This window comes from Macrobrachium rosenbergii, chromosome 21 (genome assembly GCF_040412425.1).
Source record: "Macrobrachium rosenbergii isolate ZJJX-2024 chromosome 21, ASM4041242v1, whole genome shotgun sequence".
Classification (NCBI taxonomy): Eukaryota; Metazoa; Arthropoda; class Malacostraca; order Decapoda; family Palaemonidae; genus Macrobrachium; species Macrobrachium rosenbergii.
This window is the reverse complement of record NC_089761.1, coordinates 62,046,773-62,067,465: the sequence shown is the minus strand read 5'-3', so window position 1 is coordinate 62,067,465 and position 20,693 is coordinate 62,046,773. Positions and strand designations below refer to the sequence as shown.

Sequence of the window (20,693 nt, the reverse complement as noted above, 5' to 3'; positions counted from 1 at the left end):
CTAGTTAAAAAAGTAAAAGAGAATGATAAAAGTATTGCTGGTAACGTTATACTCATGTAAATGCATACAGCCATAAACAACCGAATGAGAAACTGTTGTCTTGTTTATAACCGAATCGGATAACAACAGCTGTTTTGCTTGTATTTCAACCATCGTGCGGTAGTAAACAATTACCGTAGTTGTGTTACAAATGACATAAAGTAGAATAGGATTGATAGATTTTTACATTATCAGTATGGATAAAAGATCGGCAAGGAAATATACTGCTAAATTTAAGATTCAAGTTGTCGCTGAAGCTGAGAAAACAATGTTCAAACTTCTAATGACTATAAATTATAGTGGATCGGCAACATAGATGAAACTCGACGGTAATTAAAATTAATGAGAAAGTATTTTAATCAAAACTACTGGGCATGAAAGAACACATTACTGCTATTTTTACTCCAATAAAAGATAAATATGTAAAGCTCGTATTACAATGAAATCAAGTGAAAATAGCAAACAGAATCTTGATTTTTTTTTTTTACACAAAACAAACATGCCCCCAAATGGCCAACGTCATCTATTAATGAAAAAAATAGCTAAATTGATTTCACAATGAGATATATTTGTTATATTTCGACTTAAAAACACTTCGTATAACGAAAAATAACCTTGCCCCATAAATAAAGTATCTAGAGATTCATTTACGCTAACTAGAAGCAAGAAAAGTTCTCTGAACCGAGCTAAATACAGCGAAGTAAACTTACCGAGTAATCGATTTCCAAACCAAAACATTGGTTGCTAGGATCACAATTTATAATACAAAAGCAATATAAGAATATACAGTATACAATAGTATTGGATACAGTGAATTAAAGCATAACATTTTAAAAGATCCACAGAAAAGATGCATATTCATTATGTTGATGTTTGTATGTGATATTATGTGAATATAGAGTGCAGTATATATAATGTAGGCTAGGCTACCATATATGTATACAATATACCAAAGTGTAGGCTAAGCTAATTCTTGTTTTGTTATTCAATTTCTCATTGTATTGAATTATCATAACTCACTCTGCATGAACCTCCAGAATTAACTGATACTAAGATTTACTATATTGTGTATGTATAGAGTATACTTTATAGTGTAGGTGGTACTGAATACTCTAGTGTAGGCTAGGCTATATTTGAGATACATTTTTTCCAAAACAATGGGTTTTTTGGAACCTAACCCCATTGTATGTAGGATAACACCTGTATAAGCATTTTTAGTTTTTTTTTCTGTTTGAACTGTCAAAATAGCCAGTTCTAAGTGTTTTTAGAAAGGTTCTAAGTATTTGCAGATTTCAGCTATTTGCGGGGGAGTTTGGTACGCATCCCCCATGAATACGGGGGAGACTGTATATGAAAATGGTATTTTCATGATAAAACACATATACTTACCAAGTAATTACAAGATCAAAGCCCTCCCTCCTCCCCTCTGATGGATGTTAAACACAAAAGAAGTGACTATCTGTTTTGTTGTACCAGGTGTTCCCCGATAGAGGGCAGGGTTGTTACTTGCACTATAAAGAAATGATTCACTACCGCGAACTTCAAATGTTTAACTGCCGCGTGAGTAGAAAAGTATAGCTATGTGATTACTTGGTAAGTATATATGAAAATTAATTTTTTTATGAAAACACCATTTTTAAGTCACTATATAAGTATGGAATGCATTGTTAGTTTATAGTTGGGATGCATATAGGAAGCAGTTAGGTACCTGCAGTGGTCTTTTGTATTTGGCATGCCATTTGCAAGAGAACCTTGATAATGGTTTTGAGTGTAGAGTAATTCAAATAGATTTTAGTGCTGTTTTCTTTTTAGTAAATCACTTCAGAGTGGGTGGAAGTGTTTTAGGTTTACTTCAAGATTTCCTTACAGATAGACAGCAGAGAGTTGCTGTTAATGGGATGTTTAGCAAACCAAGACCTATTGTGTCTGGAGTTCCACAGGGTATTTTTGTTGGTCCACTGTAATTTTAAGTGTTTGCAAGTGATGTGGTTGTTGGTCTGAAAAAGAAGATTGTTCAGTATGCTGGTGATGCAACACTTGTGGGCGTAGTAAAGTTTCCTCTTAAGAGAAATGAAGCTGCCCTTAGTCTCAATTGTGACATGGAGCAGATTAGTGAATGGTGTAGTTGGTAGGTACAAGACTGAACTCCAGTAAAATGAAAACACTTGATTAGCAGATATCGTACAGATTTTCCCCCTCATCCTCCCCTTCAGGTGGATGGGACTCTGCTGATTGAATCTGAAGCTTTAACTATTCGTGGTGTAACTTTTGACTCACATCTTACTTTTGAGAAACATCTAATGAAAGTGTCAGCAAAGGCTGTGCAAAAGTAAGGTGTTGTACATAAGGCCTTATATAGTTATAACAGTGATAAAATCAGTGCAACCTTTTGATCATTTATCGTTCCTTTACTATAATACTGTTCTTTGGTGTGGATGTCTCCTTCTGCCAGAGATCTATCTCTTAGGTATAGTGGTTTGTGGTGGTAGGTTTCTGTTTCCTAATATTAGCGGTTATGACTTGACCATCGACGGATGGTCTCGTTTGTTAGCTTTTTATAAGTTGCATTTTAAGAGATCTTTCACATTCACAGTTGATCCCTGATCCCCTTTTCCTTCCGAGGGCAACTAGATTTGGTGAACAGCAGCACCAATATGTAGTAAATGTGCCTCAGTGTCGAACTTCTCAGTTCCAGAGGCTTTGTACAGTATTCCTCACACTATTGGATGGAACAATCTCCCTGAGGATGTCATATTTTAATTTATGTACATTTTTATCTTTTTATGAATTTTTTTCTTTTTTAATAAGTGGTCTTCTTTTTGTATTTCACATTAACTTCTGTTCTTTCTATTGAACACCATATTTTTTGGATACTTTAATTTAAAGTTAGTGGCCCCTGTGGGCTTGTTCCATATGAATAGGGCTCATCATCTGAATGATAATGATGATATCAAAAGAGAATTTCATAAATGCATCTGGTGTCACACTTGAGTTTAATTTATTGATTTTTTAAATTTCAGGTATACGCTACAAGCATCTACCTTTCAAATGGCTGTGCTGCTTCAGTTTAACAATGCTGTTTCATGGAGTGTTGGCCATTTACAGGTATGTCAAAAGAGATTTTTTGTTTTAACAATCACATCAGTCATGTATATGCCTTGCATTCATGTCCAAAACATTCCCAGATTCAACCTTCTTTTTGTCTGATTAATAGAAGATAATCTTGTATATACCCCATAGTGCCTACAGCTGCAACCCCTTTTATTCCTTTTGCTTTATCTTCATTCATATTCACTTTCGTCCATCTTTCATTCCATCCTCTCATAGCAGTTGTTTCATAGTGCAACTGCAGGGTTCTCCTTCTTTTACATCTTTAAAACCTTTTACTCTGTTTCCTATGGCATTTAAGAAATCTTTTACGCAACTGGCAAATTCAGCTAACTAGCAACCTTTTGGTCCCAAGGATTGTGTGTGTGAGGGACTTATTACAATAATGTTAGTAGTAGAAATGATAAGAAGAGTGCCAGCTGTGATGTCAGCAGACAAAAAACTGTAACCACCACTCCAACAGTTTCTGCATTTAAGAGAGTGACCAGGATCATGGAAACAGTGAAATTGACCAAAGACAACACAGACTGGGATCCTCTGACCTCTTGTGGTGGAGGACAGTGGCAAGTTCCTGTAACAGTTGGTCCCAAGATTCAGTGAGGGAGATCGGCTTTTTTACCCACTATTTTAGTTATTGCTATGGGTCTACCTGCCAAGGAGTAGATAATCTAATCATTCCTTTGGGAATGGTCACAGTCTTTTTCTCTGAAAAGGTCATTGCACACCATTGAAGTGTCTGCACCAGAGCTGCTTCATTTTTGTCAAGGATGACAAATAGAAGACACTTGTGTGCCAGAGATTTGTTTTGACTCTGGTGAACCCAGATGGGAAGCCAGCCGATCTTCAACATCTTCTATAAGATGATGACTATGCAAGGGCATCTGCAGCACCCATCAAGAGAGAGGTTTTCAATTTGTCAGCTTTACACATTATTTAAAAGATTCAGACAAGGATAATCAAGAGATAACATAACCATGCAGGGTCAGGCTTCCCACATTAAGGTTCTTGAGGTGGGGAGATTTTCAAGTTCAAGAGGCATCAAAAGCACAAAAAGAAAACCTGAACCACTGAACTTGGTGACTCTACAGTAGTAGAGACAATTGTTGTGTTCGATCTGCCTCTGGCCACTTTTACTTTTGGACATTGTTGCAAATTTGAGGCTTAGGCTGGAGTTATAAGGAACTAATGCTGGACCAATGTTTCTGCTAGTTTTACAAGATACAAGACTGTTGAATGTTGTCAATCTTCTCTCTTTGACTGTGGAGGGATAAAATTGAAGCATGCTCCAGTTCTCTTTCTCTGTCTTGGTCACCATCATGCTGACAAAAAATAGAAATGAAGGAAAGGTTATTGTGGGGTTCTTTACCATGTTGAGTTAGCAGGAATAGGTGTTAGGAGCCATTAATATTTTGTTGGAGGGGCCAAAGTAATTGGAAAATGTCACCAAGGCCAGAATGGTGGTGCTGTTACGCAGCCAACCATATACAGGCAGTCCTCAGTTATCGGCGATCAGGTTTGATGGTGTTTGTCCAGTGACAAAAATCTGGAATTTTCGGTGCTGATATGCGCTAATTTCCGCTTTTCGGTGCTGATAATCAGGCATTGGCACCGATACATACCTAACAGAGGCGCCAATAAGCGCCGAAAATTGCTGATTTTTGGTTATCAGCGATTTATGCTTATGTCATGCCATCGGAACAGAATGCCTGCTGATAACCGGGGACTGCCTGTATTTGCATGTTAGAATGATGTACAGTAAAATCTTGATTCCTGAACACACATTGTTCCAGAAAGCGAGTTATAAAACCATATAGTTAAAGAAACCTAGTAAATTTTGTGCAGCAAATAATGTAATTAAAATGAATCTGTTCCTGACTACCTAAAATTACACCTTATAAAGCATTTCAACCTGCATGATAAAACTACAGTGAACATAATCGTTTTAAAATCTTAAAAATAATTTAAACCCATTAAAACTAATAAACATATTTTATATAAAAAAGGAAGTATTACCTAACTTGTAATGAGGATCATTAGGAAGAGGGGAACATGGCGTTATTTTGAAGGCAAGTCCCATTCCTTCAAAACTTCAGGTAAACTATGTTTTGGGTTCGTTTTTTCTGTTTTGCCTTTCTGCAGTAGTAATACTTTGTTGAGAATCACTGGAACTTTGTCTTAAAATAAACAAGTCAGGTGAGGTTTGTCTTTGCCTACACTAGAATTTTTCTACAATAAGACATTGCTTTCTCATTAGACATGTCTATTTCATGATCTGCTACGCTTTGTTGGGGTGTACTTCTCTGCTAAGCTTTGTGGCTCCACTCATTTCCTGCACATTTCCTTAATAACAGAACTTAAAACATCATCCGTTTCCTCCTCTGAAGAAGAAAAAATGGGTTCAGTCTCACTTTTGATCTCATCCTCAGAGCTCTCAGTCCCTTTGAAAGCGCCTTTGGCCACAATTCCCTTCCAGTAAAATTTATAGTTGTTCTGACATATATGAACCTATGCTTACATATATGGAGTATTTTTGTGCAAAGGGCTTGTCACCTGTCTGATTCGTCTCTGAAAAAACAAAATCCTATCGGTAGGTCTATGGTTGTGTGACCCGGGACAGCCTATCTTCTCCCATTGTCTTCCCAGCTGCTGCATCTTTTGCACGCTTCTGATTTTGTCTCACATGTTTGTTCATACTGTTTTCTTTATTCTGTGTGGCATGGCTGTTCGTGCCCGTGTGTACATGATTATTGTCAGGCCATTCTCTCAATATATAGACCTAAGAATACGTCTCCTTTTCCCATATAGAGATTGTTTTTTCTCTGCTAAAGTGTGTGTTTCCTCTGAGTGGTCAGTTTGGTGTCATGTTCCTCCATCAATTTGTGCAAGACAAGAAAGTGGCATCCCCTAAGCATTCTTCATGTTTCACGTGGTGTCTCCCTCTCTGACCGTACAGATTAATTCAATTCAGTGATGAAATGCATTGTTAGGGGTTTACTCTCCCTATGTATGTAAAGCATTTTGTGAGTTTTCCTAAGGATTCAGTGTGGAAAGACTGTATTTTTGGGGGTCTCTACGTGGTCATACGTGCTCTCCAATTCGTTTTTGTCTTGTGCGTTGTTTCCTTCTTTCTCCCTCCATGACGTTGTGGTGCATGGAGATGGAAGAAAGTGGGAAGTTTGAAGTGTGTTGGTGCATAGTCGAGGATGAGTCTTGTAGTAAGTTCATGTCTCCGTTATTGGTGGACCCCCACTCTGTATACATTTCATGTAGGGGTCGAGGATGTTCCTGTGAGCTTCTCTGGGAGAAATATACTGCATGGCTAACTCCTCAGTGGGTAAAATATGAGAAGAGACATGGGAAGAAAACCTCCCCCATCTCTGGAGAAGCGACGCCGATCATCCCCACGGGCCCCACTTCTCTGCCTCTGCATTCTCCTCCTCCATTACTAGCCACACCTGCTAAAGATTTGTTTCCCCCTGCCTAAGTCATCAAGTAAAAGGGAGGCCGAGCACATCATGGAATCAATCTGATATTACCTGAATCACAGCAAGCTGGTAGATGGCATGACAAAGTCTGAGGACCATAGCCCAAGCAGCAACAAGAGGAGAAGACAGGATTCACCGTACAGTCTTCCCAGCCAGTCAGTTGCCAGAGGAGAGGAGAGGTCCTGAGAGCCTCCAAGCTGGTTGAGAAGGAGGTTCCCTGCAACGGAGTTAGACTCCTCCCCTTGGCCATCATCAGTCATGTCACTTGACCTCAATGAATCTTTGCCATGGAAGGTTCACTCAAGAAAGAGCTTGTTCCGCTACTTCAGTGAGCCAGTGTGAAATCATCTCTGTCGACAAATGAATGACTTGTCCTGCCATTCCTCTTCAGCATATCCCTGTTCTCGCTCTGGTAGCAGATCTGGGACAAGTCTCACTTCGAAGGCCAGATAGGACAGAGCAGCATACTGCTCCTTCACTCACTGCTCCCAGCACTGTTCATCAAGATGAGACAGAGTTGATAGGACCAGCAAGGATTGCTGGTCTCAATCAAGAAGGAGCATGGAGGCAACCCTCCATGAAGCTGGACAGGAACAGAGTGGGCTGTGCATGCCTGATCTTACCACTCATTGCCCTGGTCAGAGAGTCAGGACAATGCTGGTAAGACTTGCTACCACACAGCCTACCCCCATCAGGTACATTCGGATGACCGCTCAACGGAACAAAGTAGAGACCGTAACACGCCAGAACCTGCTGCTCTTACAGTAATGGCTGACCTGAAAGATGGGATAGACCCCTCACCAGTAGAGGTAGTAGACAAAGAGAATGGCTCTACAGAGTTTGCTCTTCAGGTCCACAGAACATTGGGTCTCCTGAAATGGATGTCGACGATCTGGAAGAGTACCCCTCCATCTTTTAGGCACTTATGGTGAATAGCCTCCCAGAGACGAAGCAAAGAGTACAGCTTTTATGGTCCCCATTAATTACAGAAGGTAAAAAATGTAGACAGCCTGATAGCAGAAGGCGGCTCCTTGGCCTCCGCTAGATCACAGAAATTACTCGCTCCACTGGTTCCCTGCCAGCAAAGTATTACATACTGGAAGATGCCTATGCCTTACCGAGGACATTAGGTTCAACAGTTTGCGGCCTCTCTAGTAATGTCCCACTGGAGAGTTTCTAGTAACTCTCCTCCAAGTTCACTAGTGTAGAGATGACTAACTTAAGAGGTCATCCTGGGAAGGACATGGGAGCTATCTCCTGGTGTGATAGGTGTCAGGGAACCTGGGTGAGAGTGATGAAGGAACTCACTCCACCAGAGAAATGGCACGGGCAAACGTTAACCTCAGGTGGAGAGGATGGGATGTTTTTAAGGTAGGTTCAGAAGCAGATCTTGCTTGATAGTTAGCTGAACCTGAGAAACAGTCTTCTCTGGACTTGTTTCACTACTTCCCCCAGATGTATTGAACCAGGCAGTAGCGGACGGGAGAGGAGACATTGAGGACTCACTCTCTTCAACACTGGGTAACCCAATCCCGAGGAATGGCCCACCGTGTCCGTACGTCAATATAGACCTCCTATCTCCAGTGGACAAACATTTCTTCCCCCACTACCAGACCCAGAACTGAGCGGTTCCTCAGGGAAAATGATGCACGCTAGTTGTCTTGTGCCACTCAACCTTGCAGATATGGTAGACAGAACAGGATGGGGAAGAGAGGAGGATCGAGATATGAAAAGTTTCTCACCCCCAGACCAACAGAATGAGAGGGGGGAGCTGTCTGGGGAGTAAGTGGTCAGTAAGGCAGCGGTGTGGAGTGGAGAAGTAGAGTCTCCATACCCTCAGGAAAGGGTATGTTCCACCCTTCAACCAGAAACCACCGTTGTCTACCTAACCGATCATTCTCTTCACCTACTGGAACAACTTGCCCAAGGACAGGCCCTACAGCAGGATATTAGAAACATGCTATGGAAGAGGTGATAGAAGTGTTAGAGAGCAGCACACTGGGCTTCTACAGCCTCCTCTTCCTAGTGGAGAAAAGATTGCTGGGTTGGGGTTGTGTAGAAACAGTCATGAGATCTATCAACCTCAAACAGCTTCCTTCAGCCAACCCTGCTCAAGGAGTCAGCACAGTCAGTTTTAGCATTAATGAGGGAAAGAGACTTCATGGTCTTGATAGACCTTCAGGACACTTTACCTCCACATCCCAATACACCCCTTCTGCAGGAGGTTCCTGTGATTTGTCTCCCATGGTATACTGTAACAGTTCAAGACTTTCTGCTTCAGCCTCGCGACAGCTCCTTAGGTGTTCAGATGAGTATTCCAGCTAGCATCAGAATGGGCCCGCAGGAAGGATACCCGACTACGAAGGCGCCTGGACAGCTGGCTCTTGCTGGCACCCTCGGCGCAGAAAACTGAGAAGGACAGGGACAGGGTCCTGGCACTGTTCCAGGACTTGGGAATCCTCATCAACCGGAAGAAATTGGACTTAGTTCCCAAGCAGAGAATCAAATACCTGGGTATGTGAATCAACATGTTGAGGGCGAAGGCCTGCCCATCACAAGGGGGGTTGGACAAGCTACTAAAGGTGTCGAAACCCTTCCTGTTAAACCTTCTTTAACCCATGAAGCAGTGGCAGGTCCTGGTAGGCCATCTGGTATCCTTAGAAAAGTTGGTACCCAGGGGCCGGACTCATATCTTTTCCCTGTGTAGTCCTTTAATTAACATCAGCATCAATGACCATAGAAGTCACGACGCCTGATAACTTAAAATTATTTGTTCATTCCCTACAATGGCAGTTGAAAAATGGGGGAAGAGACTCAGAGGCCAGGATACAGAACTTTGAAGTGACAGACAAGAGGTTTGGAGGTGTGTTGGTGGAGGGATCCAAAGAACCACCCACAGGGGGTACAGGTAAATCGGCCACCCCCAAAAAAAAAATGCTAGTATTCTCAGAGACATCAAGAAGGGGATGGGGCACCCACCTGAATGGCTTGTGCATTCCAAGGACTTGGGATGAGGAGCAGCAAAGACCAGACAACACATCAACATCTTGGAGATGAGAGCAGTGTGGCTGGCACTCCAATATATTGAGGCTCTCCTCTGAAGCAAGTCCACAGTCATGATGAGCAACAACACTTTAGTGGTCACTTACTTAACAAACAGGAGAGAGAGAGAGAGAGAGAGAGAGATATCTCAACCAAGGTATATTTACACCGAGGTCTAAGTATGGTAACACACACCTTCGCATTTTTATTATATTTGAAAGAGAGAGAGAGAGAAGGGTTACATTTTTTTCAGTGTGTGTTTATGCAGTATATTTTGTTTCAAATATGGGGAAAAAAGTAGATAATGGTCTTTTGCATAAAGTTTTCAGTTTATAGTTTGATGGTGGTGGTATATAGGCGTACTGAGTGCTTATAGTTTTGTGGTATTGATAAGGTTGGGTGAGGAAGGGTACGGAGTTGCCCTTGAACACCCCTAGATTTTTTTTACTTGCCATTATCTGGATTTTGCCAATATCCAATGGACCCCTGGCTCTATTAATTCAGATAATTGAAGGATACACTGTATATAGATTTTTCAAGTCTGGCCTAAGTAAGCAGTTTTGGCATTGTTCACAGGAGAAAGAGGGAGTTTAATATTTTATACATTTTATATAAAATATACTCCACAGTTTGGTATTTTATAGTAAATCTTAGCTGATAATGTACTTTTATTGTGCTGTAATGTAGAAAGTGCACAACTGTATTTTTGTTTTCCAGGCATTTTGATTTTCATAGTGTTATTTCAGTGTTTGTGTACATTACTGTACAGTGTATTGTGTGTTGTTTATAAGCATATATAATACAGTACTTTGTTATATCAAAATAGAAAAAAAGGTTTACAAAATAGATGTTTTACAACTGTAAATTTTTTTCGCAGTATCTGCAAAATAATGATATCTGCCAGGGCCTTGTATTTATTAATGCAGATAGTTTAGGTAATAGTGCACTGTGCATTAGATCTATCTACTTTTATTTTTGGTCTATATGGTTTGGTGAAATGGGCATTTAATTCGTGAACAGTTAACTAAATAAAGTAGTTGTGTAATATTCCTAATTGTGACATTGCTTTTGCAGGAGATGACAGGAATTTCACAAGATATCTTATTGCAAGTTGTGCAGATTCTTCTCAAGTGTCGACTCCTTGTGTCAGAGGATGAGGAAGACATATCGTTAGATTCTAGGGTTAATCTTTTCCTTGGCTACAAGAACAAAAAACTCAGGGTTAATATCAATGTGCCAATGAAAACTGAAATGAAGGTAAGACCCCAGTACTATTAATAGCATTTGAAATTGGATTGTAGTTATGTATTTATTGAATTTTTCTAAAGGGATGTCTCCAACTAGTTTTTTGTTTCAGTTGGATAATTGCAAGTCTGCAGACTTCATGAGAGTTAATTTCTCTCAGATTTTTTATTTAAGCCAACATGTTTTTGGGGCTTTTAATTTCGTCTGGTAGATTTTTACATTTTACTTGGTGTTTCAGTTATTAATCAAAGTAAATGTGAATGATTCCAGACTTTTAGTACTTAACACGTTGTTTTTGCGATTCTGGCAATGCTGTGAAACGGATTTTAATGGGCTTTCTTTTGCAACCCTCATAAAATCAGTAACCAGCTAGCTATTGACGTGAGATTGTTATTAGGTGTATCCCACTCCTATCCATGCTCAGCCAGTGTAAAAGCGTGACTTTATGTAAATTGTACACATTTCTTGACATAACAAAAAAGTCTTAATTACAGGCGTTGTGTACCTAATATTCACATAATAGATGTGGTCATATTGCTGGCTCATCACCTGCCATTTTAGTGAAAAATTAGCCAAAACTATTAGAGATAGTTCTGCTGGCGCCCTTTGCCAAATATGGTCACACTTGTGCAAATTTCAGTTATGGTCACTATCGCTTCAGACTGAAATATGGAATTACCTGCTGCAACGTGTACCAGGCGTGGCTCATACTCAGTGTGACTCTAAAGGCACCTTCACCATCGCTCTGAATGACTGCAGCATTAATGAGGGATAAGCTTCTATGTACCACATGTGGTCAACTGAAAAATGTGTAGAATTTCAATATATTGTTATTTTATAACTGATTTATTAGTCATTTGGTGTTTTGCAGACACACAATGGGCACACACACCCACATGTATGTACATGCACACACACACACACACACAAACACACACACAGGGTCACACACATTTGATATATATATATATATATATATAATATGGATTATATAATATAGAGAATATATATATATATATATATGTTGGATATATATATATATATTGGATATATATATATATATATATATATATATATAAACCTTTTTATGTTTTCATGTGTACATGAAATTTGTAGTACATACACATGTGTATATAGGAATATATATAAACATACACATGAATATAATATATATAAGATGCACATACATGTTACAGACAGACACACTGATTAGGAAACATATATACAGGCTGTATTTTTGGCAATATAAATTTGTATTTTGCATAAAAAAGTATTTATATACAAGTTTGGAAATTATTTAGGTCTTCTGCAGTTCTTATTCATATACTGTATCTGCCCATCTGTAAACAGTAGCCCATTTTTCTGTACATCAAAATTTCTATCCATAATATATATACATTCATACATACATACATACATGCATTACATACACACATACATATATAGACTGATATACAAATTACCCATTGTCCCAATATGATGAAATACAAATTACCCATTGTCCCAATATGATGAAAACAATTTGTTTTTCTTATGTAGAAACAAAACAGAAAGAATATTAATTTTATACTTGTACTCTAAATACTACATGATTTCCTTCATCATACAAAATATAAATGGATATTTTTTTTCACCAAGAAAAATGACACTATTTTATTATTTTTAAATATGGAAAAAAAGTATTAATTGCTTTGCATAAAATTTTCAGTTTTTTCTGTTGTGGTTATGATGTGATTTGAATGATTTTGATGATAAGGTTTATTTCCATCAGCAAATGAAAACTTTTTTACTTCCCATTATCTGATTTTGCCAATATCAAACCCCTAAAATTACGATTTGTCAGAATACTGCATAGATTTTTCCCTCTCTCCAAGAAATCAGTTTTGGCATTGTTCAAAAAAGAGGAGTTTAATCAGTAAAAACAGTTTCTTTTGATATTTTATAGAAATCTTGGCTGATAATGTGCTTTTATTGTGACAATGTCAAAGTTTATTAATTTTGTTTTCAGTATTTCATTTGCCGGGAAGTGATAAGTATTCATTGTACAGTGTATTGGACACTATTGTTTAAACCATAAAATCATACAAATTATATCATAATACAAAAAGGAAAAATATATATTTTATGTTGAAATTTTTTAATGTCCATAAGAAAATAATACACCTTATATAATTTTTTCAGAAGTAAAATGTTTGCCAAACTGATTTATTTTTCTACTGAATTTATATAAATATAATCTAGGTTAAAAATATAGCAACTGCGTTTTTGTTGATCTAATGATAATGTTTTCTATATTTTTACTGAAAGAAGGAAAGAATTTAAAAAAAATATATGCCCCTTTGTCCAGCATATGAAGATTATTTTCAGTAATAAATAAAGTGTTTAGTTAATGTTCTAGCTGAATTTAATTAATTTCCAATATATTACAATAATATTTTGTAGTATAAAAAGCCCATTTTGATTAAATTTTGGATACTTGAAAAAGATATACTTCTTAGCATGTTTCTCCACATTTTTTATTTAAACAACATGTTTTGGGGCATTCAGAGAGTCCCCATTGATTTTTACCATTTATGGAGCACATAATCAGTCAACGTGTTAAAGTGTTTTTTGGTTTCTGTCCCTTAACTGTTGCAAGTTGGCTTTTATCCTCTATTCCATTTTGATGGATCTATTACTTGGTGATCCACCAAGTAATAGATCCATCTATTGGCATTATGAAAACATTTGATCCACTACCCATTTCTACTGCTATGCCCTCCTATTTATTCTCTGCGTGTAAGGTATGTAAGGTACTTGAATTGTAAATATTAGTAAGGTATCTTGTCTGGGTTGTTTAGTATGTGACCTAACTCCATTCTCTGCGGTCTCCTTTTCTTTTCCAATCTTGAAATTCTTCACCTCCATTTTATTTGAAAATGGGTTATTTCAGTGTATCTCAAAGATGGGGGATACTCTTCCTGTAGATTTTTAGATACCATTCTTTGCTGTAATTTCTTTGTTCACTACAACCCCATAAATCATACTTTGGCATACATACGTACATTGAAATTTATATAATACCAACTTGTACTCTTCAGGATTTAGAGGCATTCCTAGACCTCATGTGCTGCTATGCATCATCCTCAGTCTTTTATGTGACAGTGAACTATAGTCAGCATCAGCTGATCTTTCAAGGGAATACTGTCTTCAATAACAATTTGTCATGGTAACACTGCTCATGTTATTGGCTGCTAATTGGCTTTTTCTACCAAAGCACTCGTTGATATGATGATATGGCTCATACACAAAAAGTGCAAAAATAACTTTAATGATGAATTTGAGTTACTACAAATATATATGGGCCATAATTATATGAATACAGGCAGTCCCTGGTTAACAGCGGGGGGTTGTGTTCCCAGGCGAGCACCAATAACTGAAAATTGTCGATAACCAGAACATCACAGTAAGTATGGTAATAAATGGTGTTTACAACGCTGTAAGTGAAGGTTGGCACGATAAACCGCTTACAGACGGCGATAAACTGTTTACCGGCACTGAAAATTGCTTACCAACGCTGATAAATTATCTGCCAACACTGTTAAACTGCCTATTCAGGAGTAAAATAGCAAATGTAGATTTTTTTTTTGAGGAATTATTTTCTATCGGCGAGAGGCACATGCTACACTGCATGGGTCTGGAGGGCTGTTGAAGGACTCCTTTTAAACGCAGCTGCCAGTTGTGAACTGGGTCCATCTCACTGCATTTGATTTTTTTATGGAAACAAAATTTCAAAACAAAACCTATAATTCACAATTTGTCTGACATGCAGACCAATCAGAATCAGTGATGTGAAGCGCAGTGTCATCCAGTCCTTCAGCTTCATTGCACAGAGTAATATCTGTGGAGTCAAAATATCCCTCCGCATTTGACTCCACGGAGTCCATCACTTCTTGGGAAACGACATATACAGTATCACAATGGCACACTAAAAATAAAGTAATTTAATAACTCAATTAAAACATTCTTGAAGACGTCTTCATGACTCCAGGATCCTTTGAAGCAGTCTTCAGTTCCTGAAGCGTTCCTGGAGAAATGCCCATTTGATTTTAAAGTCTTCTTAAATTCTTAAAGACTCCAGAATCCTGTGAAGCCATCTTCAGCTCCTGTTGGATCTGCTTCCCTCGAAGAAATTTTCGAAGCCTTTCGTCTCCAGGAAGGACCAAATCCCATTCCTTCTCCATAAAAAAATCCAAAGGCTTCAGAGCCTGGAGATCGTCTTGAAGCCTTCAGAAGCCCCAAAAGCCTCCAGAAATCATCTCCAAGAACGTGGGCTTCCCCCCAAAGAAATCTTCAAAGCCTTTCATCTCCAATTTTTCTTCTCCATAAAACTCTGTTCTTTAGTATTGTGCAAGAAATCCAAAGGCTACAGAACCTGGAGATTGTCTTGAAACCTCTGGAATTCCCAGAAGCCTTCGGAATTCCCAGATTCCCTACTGTCACTCTGGGGAGAACAAGAAAGATCCGGACAAAAAGATACACATGGACACTATTGTTATTATATATATATATATATATATATATATATATATATATATATATATATATATATATATATATATATATATATAATAAGACTATAATTACATATCAGAATAAAGCTAAAAATCTGAGGTGTATGGTGGAAGTATCAAAACTGGAAGAATTCTTGAAAATTAGGACTACACTACCCTTAAACCCCCCTCCCACCATATTTGCATTCTCACAGTTTGTGGACTCACCGATTTGCAGGATTTTCTGTGGAACATACCTCTAAATTATTCTAAAAAAATTTGGCAATTCGCAGACTTTTTCGTCAATAAATATTCACTAATTTGTGTATTTTGATGTTATTTTCATGACTAAATACATTTTTTATGATAAAATAATGATTTACTAATTTTCAAGTATTAATAATGATTTCTTCTTCTTCTTCTTTTCTTCTTCTTCTTAAGAGAATCTATTATTGGCAGTGCATTTAGAGATGTGGTTTTCTACTGTGCTGATTTTACTTGGAACTGGGTGACATTAATGAAGGTGGATAACAAGTGATAAGGAAAAGTTCAGCCTAACTGAAAATCTCATGCACTTTTCAGTGACCATTAATTTAGGGAGGGCCAGGGTATATTGTTTAATGTTAAAAATTTTTATATTAAAGCTACTGAATTTTGTCAGTTAATGAACAGTTTGAAAAAAATGTCTAGGTCTAGTCCTAAAATATTATGCTTTGAGACAATGGAATACCCGTAGATGTTATTTCTCTTTTTCTCCCTCTCCATTCGTTTGTTATTTTCCTCCTCTCAAAAGTATTTGTTTGTTATTTTCTCTTGTGTCCTTCCCCTGCCATTTTTCTGCCGCCTGTATATGCAGGCAGCACATTCCACAGTGTTACCATGACCATATGTCAGTGAAAGTTGATTTTTTTTGGGACATGAGTTGAAACAGTATAGAGTAACACTCATTTTTCTCAGACCACAGACAGTTCTTTATTACCCTTGCTCCATCATTCATTGCATTTCATTCTATGGATTAATTTTCATTTACTGGGATCGATGATGTCAATCCTCCTTGATGCGGTTGATATATTAGATTATTTTTATCTCCAAAATTAGCTATCAAAAAGGCAAGCTTTGAACATTCTCAGCACACTTGGCTGTCTGCTTTTTCAGGCCATAGTTGATTTTGGTCTGACACCTCTTCTTGGCTTCACTTGAGACTCCCCTAGCACTCTTGGCACAGCATATCATCTCCAAGAAAAGATTTAACTCGTCACAGGAACACTTTGCTTTGATGGAGACTGATGAGGAACAGAGTGAAGATGCTCATGCCCTCTGGAGTAAAATCTTTTGAGAAGTGCTTAATGGGGTATATGTTATCTTACCCTCAAGCATCCTTCTCAGCCCCTACGGGAGCTTTTATTGCTGAACATGGACTTGAGGATGAGTCTTCAACTAGGGTTTAAAATTTCCCTGTGGCAGAGTTGAGTTATAAACATTCTTCAGGACATGTTCTGAGGATGGTGATGTGTGGCACAAGTTGTGAATATGACAGACCTTTTGGGTCAGCACACGTTCTTTCCTGAGCAGAGACTTCTAAGATTTTAAAAGTTTCATGGGTGTTGCTCACAAGTGTGCCATCCATCATTTGTCATGGAAATCATTGCCAAGGATGTTCTTGCTTCCTTTACTCCTTGCCCTGTTATATGCTTACCTTTTGAAGTTTGCTTTTACAAAAAATTTGTAAGAAGGGCTCCCTGTTCCTGCCAAAAGTGGGTTAACAGAGCTACCACTCTCCTGGTAGTTTGGAGTATGACCTCAAGTGGACAAAGTCAGGGCTTGTGCATCATCCTATCTTTGGGCAAAGCCTTCTTGCAGGTTTGTCTCCTGTTGTATCAACACCAAGTGTCATACTATAAAAGAATGAAGAGGCTTTTAAGGACACTTTAGTGTTCTCTCTCCACCTGGCCGCCATGAGCTCCTTATTGGTAGCCTCGTTGATTTCCAACTTTCCTGGTCTTTAGTGACAAAGGTAGGGGAAAATTTACCCCACAACCACCAGACCAGCCATTTTCTATTTAATATTGACAGTTCTTTATTAGCTTTCCAGTTGGCCCAACAACTGAAATTCCTTATAGGGTGGGATTGCACTCCAACCTGACATCCCAGGTCCTTCACTGAACAGATTTGCAGTTGTCTTACCTTCCAGCCTAGAGGTCCTTATTCACCATACAGGAGTCAAGGTTCTTCTCAGTCCAAGAGCCAAAGTTTGCCCTTATGCCCCAACAGAAGCTGCAGATTACTAGTCAAGTCACAAGGCAGGGGAGAAGGTGCAAACGAGGCATTCTCCCCCACCTTTGGTGAATTATCCTCCAAAGAGGCCTTCTCTCCATAAACACTGGAATTCTTGGAAGGAAATTGGAGTAGAATCTTGGGTCATCAGTGTCCTACACAAGTATCTCCTCCCCTTTCTTAACCCCTTCGCCACCGGCCAGTTGCACTGCTGATAATGCTTGCATACCGCATGAGACCCATGACCATGATATCAGTCAGCATTTGCTCCCCACTAAACTTTCTGTTATTATATCAGTCATCATTTGCTCCAATGAATACTAAACTTTCTGTTATTCATATTTTTATATTTATATTCTTATGTGAAAACATTGTGTATATATCAATGAATATTTTTTACCACATATATATATATATATATATATATATATATATATAATATATATATATATATATATATATATATATATATATATATATATATATATATATATATATATATATATATATATATATATATATATATATATATATATATATATATATATATATATATATATATATATATATATATATATATATATATATATATGTGTGTGTGTATGTATATATGTATATGTATGTATATATATATATATATATATATATATATATATATATATATATATATATATATATATATATATATATATATATATATATATATATATATATATGTATATATATATATATATATATATATATATATGTAATGTATGTAATATAATATCGAAAAAGAGGAATATTTAGTGGAAAAAGTAATTGCAGAAATAGAAACAGCTATAAAGGGGTAGAAATAGTAGTAAAGTAGTAGAAATAAAGTAGCAGAAAAAGTAGTAAAGTATTAGTAAAATAGTACTAGTAGTAATAGCAGTATATAGTAGTTTTCTTAAGGAAACAGTTAGTCTAGGTTCATACGGAAACAGCATATATATACATCAATGAATGTTTATGGCATTGGTAATAATAATAATAATAATAATAATAATAATAATAAAGATAATAACAATAATGATAATAAAAAAATTCAACAGGAATTTCAGCAAGCAAAGAAATCTTGCTCGAGACATCACTTGTTTACAAAAGATCCTTGGACCCCCAACCATGGCATCTCGTGACCAATACATATACATACAGGGCATTTTATTCACCCCCATTATCATCAGCAAGCTCTGAAAAACATACATTTCATCACGAGTGACAGCCCTCCACAGAAGTCCATTTACCTTCCACTTTCCTGTTGACCGAAAATACTCCTCTGCCCGAGCATTCTTCCATTCACACAGTCTGTCAATAACATCTTCACAAAAAAAGAAACAAAAGCATCTCTTGGGCAGGTGAAGTCTGGTGTGCAAACATAGATCCCATTGTCACCCTTCGTGAAATCGGGGGGTGGGTCTGGGCGCACGTCACAAAATGGATCTGTTATGAACCGCCAACCTTCATCGACAATGGGTTCAATGTCTTCTAAATACTCGGTGTCGCTGCCATCCTCTAAGCAACTATCACCACTATCACTATAATCATCTGACAGATCTGGCAGGTATTCAGCCCCAGAATCTGAAATACTATAATCCGACATGATGATACTGAAAAAAAAAAAAAAAAAACTAAAATAACTGCAATCAAAAGGGAAAAAAGTTTAGCATTCGAATCCAAATGGTTTACTCAGAAGATCGTATCAATGTTTCATACATAACAGCTTGAGGCGCACTGGCATGTGCTGCTGGACGATACCCCTTATAATATCCCATATGAATATGATGTCACGACGATCATCGGACACTCATTGGCTAGAATGAATAGTGGGTGGAGCTTCTGCACCTCTCTCGTACACAATACTACGCCTGAAACCCATCCAAGCTGAAGAAAACAGCTTTGCTTTTCGAGGAGGGATGAAAGACGTATAGGCGTACATCGCGGTCTTTTATTACTGTACCATAAAAGACGTACATGTGTATGTCCCGGTGGCGAAGGGGTTAAGGCAAGCTCCCTGCTGTTGCCTTGTGTGCTTCCCTTTGATGCTGTGCTCATGACAGCAAGAAGTTTCAGGTACTAGACATGGTGTTTGCAGTTTGTTGCTTGAGAAGGCATTATATTAGACTTATTTCAGGGGGGAAACAGTGTAGCCTAAGTCGAGCAGTAAGGAAGAGAGGATATCCTAGGCTTGTTAGATATGCGCCCGCATGTATTAACACTTTCCCTTCCACCCTTTTTCAAGGATTTTTATTGGTGTATTTTTGGTAAGCCCCATAAGGGAAGAAAGTTAAGTATACCCTAGTAAAAGGGAGTAGTGCTGTTTGTGCACCTTACAGGCTGCACTGTAGGCATTACTAAAGGGTCTTTGCAGTGTCCCTTTGGCCCCTAGCTGCAGCCTCTTTCACTCCTTTTACTCTACCTCCATTCATATCTTTCTTCCATCTTACTATCCACCCTCTCCTAACAATTATTTCATAGTGCAACTGTGAGGTTTTCCTCATGTTCACCTTTTAAACCTACCTACTCTCAATGTCCTTTCCAGTGCTGGATGACCTCATAGGTCCCAGTGCTGGGCCTTTAGCTTAAGCTCTATATTCCATTTTGAGTAAGGGAAGGTTTACACATTTTGCATACTTTGCTTCTGCCTGTTGATGGTTCCACAATTTATTACAAGGATTATGACCAGTCATTCTTTGAGTTCACTGAGTCCACTGTTACTTTGGCAGCTGGTTGGTTATTGCCTGTTTGAGTACGAATTTACTTGGTCACCTGTTCATCCTCCATCAGAGTTGCTCGTTGTGACTTAGTTGAACTGGAAAACATTAGACCAATGACCCCTTTCATATTTGTAACTGATTTGATGTCTGCTTATCAGTTATGAAATTGAAAATAGGCGTAGCCAGTGTTTCAGTTATTAAGAATATGGCCACATTGAGTGCCAGAGCAGATG

General features: G+C 38.0%; 1 protein-coding gene across 1 annotated transcript in view; it reads left to right on the top strand.

The window, feature by feature from the left end:
- Cul1 (cullin 1) overlaps nt 1-20,693 on the top strand; it is a 191,129-nt gene that overhangs the window by 152,177 nt on the left and 18,259 nt on the right. The window contains exons 15-16 of the mRNA XM_067123913.1: nt 3,060-3,144; nt 10,749-10,931. Of these exons, the coding sequence (XP_066980014.1) occupies nt 3,060-3,144; nt 10,749-10,931 (268 nt within the window). The remainder of the gene's footprint in view (nt 1-3,059; nt 3,145-10,748; nt 10,932-20,693) is intronic.